Source organism: Centruroides sculpturatus, unplaced genomic scaffold, assembly GCF_000671375.1.
Source record: "Centruroides sculpturatus isolate CEXI.00-Female unplaced genomic scaffold, Cexi_2.0 scaffold886, whole genome shotgun sequence".
Lineage (NCBI taxonomy): Eukaryota > Metazoa > Arthropoda > Arachnida > Scorpiones > Buthidae > Centruroides > Centruroides sculpturatus.
In genome coordinates, this window is record NW_019385077.1 from 336,232 (window position 1) to 347,259 (window position 11,028).

At 31.7% G+C, this 11,028-nt stretch overlaps 1 protein-coding gene across 1 annotated transcript in view; it reads right to left on the reverse strand.

The window, feature by feature from the left end:
• Nucleotides 1–823: 823 nt before the first annotated feature.
• Nucleotides 824–11,028, reverse strand: part of LOC111634320 (bolA-like protein 3) — an 18,184-nt gene continuing 7,979 nt past the window's right edge. Inside the window, exon 4 of the mRNA XM_023379076.1 lies at nucleotides 824–993. Coding sequence (XP_023234844.1) covers nucleotides 928–993 — 66 coding nt within the window. The 3' untranslated portion in view covers nucleotides 824–927. The remainder of the gene's footprint in view (nucleotides 994–11,028) is intronic.

The window sequence follows — 11,028 nt, forward strand, 5'->3', positions numbered from 1 at the left end:
TTTAATAAAAAAATAAATAAAGCTGGATCTTTCATTTCTGAGAAATCATTAAAAGAAATTTCTTTTAATAAATAAAAATTAATGATAAAATTGAATAAATCATCAAAATTAGAAAATATCCAATTGTTAAGTCATTTGCCAAAATCTTGAAATATTGTAGTCAATTATAATAAAGTACCATATATCTTGGCAGATAAGACGATAGTTGAATCATAAAAAAGGCCCCCAAAATCTGGGGTTGTCTTATAGAACAGATACAAAAGAAATTAGATTGAAATTTATATAAATTAAAACCATTATAAAAAGACAGACAAACTGTAATTATTTACTAGAAGAGAGTAGGGTATATGCACAAAATAGAATAGCCCTACAACGTTTTTGTGAAAAGTCAAGGTCATTACCTGAATGCCGAATCAGTGCCAATGTTTGCAAAAATCACAAGGCAGTGCTGCCAGATGCAAGAAAATAAAATTTGTTCATTCAAAAAATTACAAATAGGACATAATTCTGTGTATGTTATACAGTATTATTATTCAGATGATCATTGCTGATCTAAACTAAATTCATAGGCCATTGATATTTTGGGGGTTGCCTTATAGGACAGATATATGCTAAAACTATAAATTTACAACTTGTCTTATCTGAAGGTTGTCTTATCTGCCGAGATATACGTTATATAATACTATGAAAACACTTGCAAAAGTTTAGTTTTATAAGTATTTATTTCATGTATATTTTGTATTGAGATATATTTCTTTACATCTACAAAATTTATTCTATTTATAACAAAATTAAAACTGAAAGAATTAACATTATTTTTTAAATGATACTTTTCAAATTACATTTAAATGATCAAATTGTTTTTCAAATAAATACGCTACACAAATAATTCTCTATAAAATATTGATAATATAAAATTCATTCCTATCAAGATTCAGGTACTGAAGTAAATATTCTCAATCCATGCATATCTTTGATTTCATTTTTTAATGCCTAAAAAAATTTTAATTTATGTAATAAACTTTTAACAAACTATTAAATATTTTAACTTTTTAAATATAATAAATAAAAATAAATAATTAATAAAATTCTTGGTTTATTATGAATTGAAATTAAATGATTTTTTAATAGTAATTTATTGAATTAAAATTTTAATCTTTATCTATTTACAGATTTTTTTTATATTTAAGTGATTATTTTAAAATCTTAATTAATATAATACTTATCAAATTAATCATAATTTTAAAATAACCACTTAAATACAAAAAAAAATCTTCAAATAGATATAAAACNAATTATTATTCGTAAAAATAAAAATTTTAGTTCAATAAATTAATTTAAAAATCATTTACAGTCAACTCCCTATAACACTGTTGATAGTTCCGTTTTACATGAATTTTATGTTATACAAGTCACTTAGATTTTACAAATATGTGAGCTGTTCACAGCCCAGCACATGTATTTGTAAAATCTAAGTGACTCGTACAACATGGAATTCATATAAAATGGAATTATCAACAGTGTTATGGTGGGTTGACTGTATTTTATTTTCATTTAAATTAATATTCATCAATATAATTAATAATATTGTAATTACACATTATATTATTATTATTATTATTAATAAAAAATAAAAAATGTTATTAAAAATTATGTAAATTAGATATTCATAAAGAAGTATTACTGATAAGAAACCTCATTCAACATAGAACCTTTTTTTTTGTTTCCAGTAATGTTTAAAGACAAATGTTAAACAGTACTGGAATAAAACAAAAAAAGGCTCTATGTCGAATGAGGTTTCTTATCAGTATTACTTTCTAGTCTCATTTGGTGTAAAGTTATTTCTCCATTCAAGTATTACTGCTTTTAAAATTACATGGCTTGATAATTAAATCCCAACACTAATTCCACTATAATATAAAAGAATGTAAGAACAAGATTCAATGTATTTTTCATGAATAATTAATACAATCATTTTATTTTATAAGCTCACTTGTATATCATTTGCACACAATAATGTTAGTTTTAACACTGTTACAAATTTGATTTATAGCAATAGAGAAAAGAGAGAAACTAAGGTTTGTTCTAAGCAAGATACAAGTGTGACCAACATCTACAAATTGATTTATGTGTAGCCTATATAATTTGTAAATTAAACATAAACCATTTACATTTTAATGATTTGTAAGATTTCACAAAATCTGCAAGGATGTTGATGAAGATAAATGCTACAGTTGAATATTGCAAATATTGAATGGTTGAATATTAATACAGGATATTGCAAAATGAAACTGTTGGTTCTACAATTTAAATTACATAAAAAATGTTCTATGATTACAGAAGAGCAAATACACTGTTAGAGATATTGGGGACTGAAATGACAGTGTTTCTATCCTTACAGTGTGGAAAAACTTGCAAGAATCTTTTTATTTTTTTACAGAAAGTACAGAAAAAAAAACCAGTTGGTTTTAGAATAAAGAACATAGAAATAAAGAAAAAAAAAAAACTACAAAAAGTAACAAATGAACTTCCTATCCACCACTGGAGGAAATATAATTCTCTCTACTTGAACATAAACCTTCTAACTCCCCAGTATTACTCTTTTTGGCAAACGTTTTCGACCCTACCAGGGTCTTCTTCAGGCTTCCGTTTTAATAAATTCAAATATTGCAAAATCGAACAGTAATGGATTAAATGCGATTCAAATCCTAGAATGTCAACGTTCATATCAAAAATATAGAACACCACGTTTTTTCTTCGATGACGTTAAAGCTTGCGTAAATTGCGCTTGTAATACACAATATTACACTCAATTATGTGTGGGGTGTTTCTTCATAGCAAAATTTCCATGCTTTAGAGATATTAACTGCGTCTTTGGAGTTAATACATGTGTTGTTTAATCCTGCTTTATAAATCTCTAAGGTTTCCATAATTCTTAGTTGGTCCGTACGTTGTGATAGTCTTACCATACGGGCATTCTGTAGATCCACCCTTATTCCAGGTTCTGTGGCCACGGTTGAAAGGGTGGTGGTGTGTTTATTATTATCTATATCATATTTATGCTCCTGGAGACGTTTGCGAAGGGAGCGTTTGGTTGATCCCACATATACCAATTTATTATTAAATCTGTCATCCCAAATGGGTATAGAATATACTCCCGGTGCGCATTTCAAGTCTAGCGTATCCTTCCCATTGCGTAGTAAGCTATAAATGGATCTTGGCCTACTGTACGTTACCTTATTATTAGTGCGGGAAGAGATTTCTCTGTATATATTGGCCAGATGGTGGTTGTACTCTACTATTTTTCTTTTACTGTTTCCGTCAAGGGGAACATCTGGGATGTCCGGAGTATTGCTTTCTCTTTTCCGTATATATGCTCTTGCGATATTATATACCAAGTTCTTACCGTACCCATGCTGTGTTGCCATTCCCTGGATATGTTCCAGCTCTGCTATGGTGTCCTTCCATTCAGAGTGGTGGGTGAACGCCCTCTTAGTCTTATGTGAGCTAGTAATAAGGAAACTTGAGCAACAAATCATCCCTCTTTATAATTCCAACATGCTCCTGTACAGGAGATATGTGGATGATGTCCTTATCATATGGAGAACAGAACCTAACGTAAATATTTTCATAAAGGAAATGAACAACAACCCATATGGCCTAAAAATCAAACTAGACCAAAAAAGCAATAGAGCCGCACACTTCCTCGACTTAAACATTCAATTAATGAATAAGAGAATTTCGTACAAAGTTTTTTACAAAGAATGCTATGTACCAATGTTCATCCCGGCTAACTCAGAAGATCCTTACCCCTATAAGATAGCGGCATTTCGGGCATTGACTAAGAGGGCGTTCACCCACCACTCTGAATGGAAGGACACCATAGCAGAGCTGGAACATATCCAGGGAATGGCAACACAGCATGGGTACGGTAAGAACTTGGTATATAATATCGCAAGAGCATATATACGGAAAAGAGAAAGCAATACTCCGGACATCCCAGATGTTCCCCTTGACGGAAACAGTAAAAGAAAAATAGTAGAGTACAACCACCATCTGGCCAATATATACAGAGAAATCTCTTCCCGCACTAATAATAAGGTAACGTACAGTAGGCCAAGATCCATTTATAGCTTACTACGCAATGGGAAGGATACGCTAGACTTGAAATGCGCACCGGGAGTATATTCTATACCCATTTGGGATGACAGATTTAATAATAAGTTGGTATATGTGGGATCAACCAAACGCTCCCTTCGCAAACGTCTCCAGGAGCATAAATATGATATAGATAATAATAAACACACCACCACCCTTTCAACCGTGGCCACAGAACCTGGAATAAGGGTGGATCTACAGAATGCCCGTATGGTAAGACTATCACAACGTACGGACCAACTAAGAATTATGGAGACCTTAGAGATTTATAAAGCAGGATTAAACAACACATGTATTAACTCCAAAGACGCAGTTAATATCTCTAAAGCATGGAAATTTTGCTATGAAGAAACACCCCACACATAATTGAGTGTAATATTGTGTATTACAAGCGCAATTTACGCAAGCTTTAACGTCATCGAGGAAAGAACGTGGTGTTCTATATTTTTGATATGAACGTTGACATTCTAGGATTTGAATCGCATTTAATCCATTACTGTTCGATTTTGCAATATTTGAATTTATTAAAACGGTAGCCTGAAGAAGACCCTGGTAGGGTCGAAAACGTTTGCCAAAAAGAGTAATACTGGGGAGTTAGAAGGTTTATGTTCAAGTAGAGAGAACTACAGAAAGTGCTGAAAATGCCATCCTCCTCCTGCAATGCACATCTCACATCTCTTAATAATAGACTGATAGACCCTGAAAAGTATTTCAGCATTTTGGCAAACTCTAGTGCTCCATGCATTATTCAAGCAATTAAGTCATCTTAGATAGCTGCCTCTGTGATATACAGTAATACCTCGACTTACACGAATCTGGAGTTATGCAATTTTCAAATCTCGTTGATTTGTCTTTTGTTTGAGCGCTACACAACTGTTGATTACTCATTCCCCCCACACTATTGTTTAGCTTACATGTTCAGACGTGTCGTGTGGAATTGACACATAGCTACAATTTATTTTGTGTTATTTATTTCTTTGTTTGTTATATCTACAGAGACTTGAGAGACTCTATGTGGTGATTTCTTGTAATCGTGAACGAATCAAAAGACGAGATAAGATTAATGAGAACATTTATTAGCTTACATACATTCAACTTGGATTTTACACAAATTGCGAAATTATACCCCGACTTACACGAATTCGACTTACGTGGTTATCACTCGGTCCCACCTATTGTGTAAGTTCGGGGTATTACTGTATAGGTTGACCAGATGTACATTTTTTCTTTTTTTTGCTCTATTCTGAAATCTCTCTCTATCCTACAGTTTTAGTGAAATTTATACTTTTGTCCTGTTTTTTAAGAAAAATCAAACAGCTTAGCTCTCTATAGTTTCTATATTAAACACGGTATTCTGAACTTTGGATTTGTTAGAAAATGTTTATTCTGTGTTGATAGAGGTCATAAATGTGTGGATGAGCTCAAGAAGGGCCAGTGTCAAAATTGACACTTCTTAAGTTTTTGAGTAATTCACATTAGAAATTTTGAACAAACTTTACATATATGTGTATACTGCATAAGTACTGCAAAATGAAAAATTTTTTTTCATATTAATGTTTACAGAGTACTTTGTACTGTACCTCTGTTCTGACCCAGTATCCTACCATGCAGCCACACTGCAACAGTACCGATAAACAGTATAGATAGATATATGTATAGTTTATGTAAAGTAATAGTTGTTACTCAGCACCTCTTACATTAGATAGCCATGAGCTGCTATTGTAAACACATTTTGTTCTTAATGAGGCCCTAGGTTTCAATAAAACAAACTGATTTAGCAAAACTGTCTAAGAACAAAATATATATACATATACATGTAGGGTGATTCTCTCACTAGGAAACCCAAACATTCCTCAATAGCTACTTTATTGCTTTTTAGTTTCCTATGAAAACCACAAAGCAATAAAAAGTTATTGAGGAATGTTTTGATTTCCTACTGAGAAAATTACCCTGCATTTTGTTCTTAATTAGGCAATTAAAAAAAAAAATTATGTAAAATTTCTAATGTTGATTACTCAAAATTGTCAATTCTGACATTGGCTCTTCATGAACACACCTGCAAAAATTTGAACAGATACCAACTGTTGAGGAAGATACCTGGATAGTAATAAATAAAAAATAGTTTCAGTGAATTTAAGGAACATATTACCTAAACAGAAACAGATGAAATTCAATTATTCAATCAATGGTGCTATCAAAGACTGTTATAACTGGTATTAGGCATTTGGGTACAAAAAAGCAGTAAATTTTAAAGAAGGGGCAAATTGATGCAAATATGAAGATGCTCACCTCATAAGTCACTCATTATTAATTCAGTAGTAACAACTGATAATCATTATGATACAGTTACTTGTGCAACTAAATCTTTAAAAATCTTTTACATTACAAAGTTTACAAATTTTTTTACTAAAAATAATTCCAAAAAACAAATTTACACTGTTACCAAAATACTTGTCTTCATCACTTGAGCTTTCACAATTTAAATTCAAAAATGAATTATATTTTTTAATTGCTATTTGAATAGCAAATTTTGCAAATATTTTTTTTTTCCTTCAACACACAAAAACAACAAATTTATAATATTTGTAGCCTTTTAAAAACTATTTTTAATGGCTCTAAAATTTGCAAATAATCAAATACAAAAATTTAGTAGTGAAAGTAGTTCCTTATTTATTGGCCCAATCCAATCTGATACTTTTTGCCAAATCCGGCAGCACTGGTTGTGATTTGTAGCTTCTGTTTGAATCCCCATCCAGGATTTGAGTGCTGTGATTGTTTTATTAGTTGATACAAAGTAATACTGAAACTGAAGCAGCTAAAATGATATGAGGGGTTGAAAATGATGCTGGGGTATGAATTTGGTGAAAATTTCAGAAGTATTTAAGGGGCCTATAACTTAATTAATGGCATTTTCTGTCTTCTTTTTTCATGCCCAATACAAATAAAAAATTGGTGCAGCACCAAAAATGCCTAACATTAGTTATAACTAACACTTGGAAAAATAGAATAATAAAAAAAATCAATGTATCTGAGAGATGGATTAAAATATTAACGAAATATGTGAAAAAGATCTTGAATTTCAATATTATAATAATTTGATAGAATTACTTCTTGTTTGCCAGGAAATACAGCTTCTGTAGAAAAATTATATCCATAACATGAATTTCTGTGGTCAAAAGAGAAGTTGAGGTTAATTATTGACTTCACAAAAGCAATGCTAATTATAAAGCAAAACTGCAAGTTACAATAAGTTTTATGATAAAATTGCAAGTGAACAGATCTTATTAAACAAAATAAATTCATATGAAAAATATTCTCAGTTTGACCCTGGAAAACTTCCTACAATAACCTAAATATTAAAGTTGATATCATATTGTAATAAAAGTAACCATTTTTTTTAATATTAATATTCAAAAATAAAAGCTTTTAGAGAAATTTATGTACTTTTTACATCCCAAATTAATATCATACTAACAAATTACTAAAAACACTTCTTGACAGAATTTCAATAAAAGAGAATCTGTATTTTTTTTAGCTGAGGCTCTCCCATCACTTTTTGGCATCAAGAAATTATGGTCAGTCTAGCAATACATCCTTTCCTCCAAGTAAGACAAGAAAAAGAAGTCTATCAAAAGGAGATCAAGGTGGCCACTGTACTGGATCACATCTTTCAATCTAGTATTCTCCATCATGTTCATAAAGCCAGAATCTGACTGGATGTGCATAATACTAGATACTCCATCCAAATGCATCTACGACTTTTCGCTTAAAACTAGTGGAATGTCTTCCAGAAGTTCTGAAGGTGGTTGTTCGAGAAATTCAAATTTATTTGCATGCTGGAAGAATGTGCAGCTCTACTAGTATATCATTTATTATTATGGCACAAATGTTTACAAAAAACTTGTTGGAAATCAGCCTACCTAACAATATACAAGTTTGTTATATCCCACATAATTATTGTAGTTTACCTAACAAGCTCTTGTAAAAGTTGCCTTATCTGTTTGCAGTACTGTGCCGTTTTACGTATAAGGTCTGTTCAAAAAATAACCAAACTTTTTGAATTGGGTGAAAATGGAGTGTTTTAGCATCATGAGGTTGGCAACATGCATTTGTGATACCTACCAAGTAAGTTGCTTTTTCGGATTGTTGATATCTCGTTTCATTCCCATGTTATTGTTTTTTGAGTAAAGGTGTTTCAGTATTTGCTTTATAATTAGATTTATATTTGTTTCAGTATTTGTGGCTATTTTTGCAATGTGCAATTTACAGGAGCAATAATGCAATGTAAAGTTTTGCATAAAACTTGGAAAAACTTTTATGGAAACATTTCAACTTTTGAATCAAGTTTATGAAAATGATGCTCTAGGTTGTACAGAGTATAACGAATAGTTTACCCAATTCAAAAGTGGTTATCAGTTAAAAATGACCTTCAATCTCAACTGATGACACTCACATTCAGAAAATCAAGGATCTGGTGCTGACTGTCGGAGAACTTTCAGAATAAATTGGGATCTCAATAGGGCCATGCCATGACACTTTAATGGAAAAATTGAATATGCATTGAGTTGCAGCAAAATTTGTTCCTCATTCGACAACTGAACAGCAGAAGGAAAATCGAGTGGATGTTTGCCTGAAACTCCTTCAATAAGCCAACAATAACAAAACATTCATGCAAAGGATCATAATGGATGACAAGAGTTGGGTTTAAGGCTATGACATTGAGACAAAAGTTCAATCATCACTGTGGGTTGGCAAAGGATCTCCACACTCCATGCAAAAAAAAAAAAAAAATGACATTCTCAATACAATGTCAAGGTGATGATCAGTTTTTTTCAATTTCAATGGAGTTGTGCACTTTGAATTTTTGCCTCAAGATCAAACAGTCAAACGTCAGTAATATGTACGGGTATTGAAACAGTTACATGAAAAAAATTTGCAAAAAGAGACCAGAGTTGTGGTGAGACAACTCTTAGTTTCTTCACCTTGACAATGCACCCGCTCTTCAGCCTTGTCAATTCACCAGTTTTGTGCGAAAAATCAAATGACTGTCCTCACCAGACCTGGCTCCTTTTGATTTTTTCTTGTTTCCAAAATTAAAATAAGTGCTGAAAGAACACTGTTTTGACACAATGACATTAAAACAAATTTGTCACAAGCATTGAAGGACATTCTGAAACAAGCTTATCAGGACTGCTTTGCAAAGTGGAAACACTGATGGGATAAGTGTGTGAATAGGGGATAGAAGTACTTTGAAGGGGACAAGGACAAATAATCTGTAACTTGAAGAATAAAAATTAAAAAAATAAACTGCTATAAGTAATAGATATGTATATATCCATGGTGCGGTTTACTTTATATTACTTTTAAAAAATCAATTTTTCAAAAATATTTCCTCAAAATTGATGAGAAAAAAATTTTATGGGTTAATTGTACATAAATAACCCCCGTTTTTTTGGCCTGGACCACATTTAATCAGAGACAAAGCTTTTGTTCATATTCTTTATTTATTTTCTATGCATTTCGGGTGCAATATTTTCTTGTAATTTGCACCCCTCACATTGGCGAAACAGGAAGACAACTTGGTACCAGAATTAAAGAACATAAAGCAGCAATTAGACTTAATGATAACCAATCACCGTGGACAAATCACTGTAAGGAATTCGGATGCACAATAAACTAAAAAAGTATAAAAATTATCCATAAAGAAAAAGATATTTATCTACGAAAATTCAAAGAGCACTTCGAAATCATTAATAAAAACAAAACCATAAACCTAAATGATGGAATGGAGGTTGACGACGTGTGGGAGGAAATGGAAGGAGCTAAAGGGAAAGAAAACAAAAAGAGGGAATTAAAAATCACGTGACTTCCGGGCCACTGGAAGCTCGTATATAGTTAATCGGGGCCTCCCGCTCCTAAGCTTTCAATATCTGTCTCGATTTTCATCTACTTCAATTCTCGAGATTAACGAAGGATGACTGAGAGGACACTGAGAATTTACAGATCTGCAATTTGAAAATTGCACCCCAATAATTAGTTATTCGAGTTCTAAAAAATACAATTTCGAAAATTCATTTTCAAGAAAGAGAAAATTCTTATTTCTGTCTATTTATTTTCTATTTAAAATGTATAAACTCGTGCAATTTACAATTATTTTATATAAAAATTGCATTGATTTGAAAAAAAGTCCATTAATCGAAACGCGAACCAGCGATCTCGCAAATATAAGTAAAGGCGGTTTTACGATTGCGATAAACTACTGCTACAAATATGTCTACCATAAGCTGTATTCCTATCAGAATGCTTGCGAGTTACTTCAGTTACTATACAGACATTGTGTCGTCGGAGAACACTTTTAAAACATAAGTTGTTAATATTAACACTTTTCTGTTCTTAGTCTTCTGCCATAGAAGACGACGACAGAATACTTATGAAATTCATCTCAAAATACATCAAATCTCAAATGAAGGCGCTACTTTTTAATTCAAATCCTAAAGCACAACTTTCTTTTTGTGTGTTTTATTAGATGAATATATAAAACGGAGTCGTTATTTCCTTGGGTTGAAGACTTCTGAAATCAATCTTTCTTTATATTCTACATCTTGTTCTTTGCAATGTATAATACTGTATTATAAATTATAATATCGCCATGATAAATCCACAATACAGTACTAAAGCAGAAATCGAGATTATTTTCCACTCTTATGAAAACGAGGATACGTTTAGTCACTGCTCCCTGCAATTATATCCAGTCAGTCCGATATATGCGAGAATGAGTTCTGTCGCTAAACAGATTGTCGCGCTGCGATAATCACGGTTAGTTGCGATGTTTTGATAGCGACTGCGATCAAATAATGGCGATTATCGCAA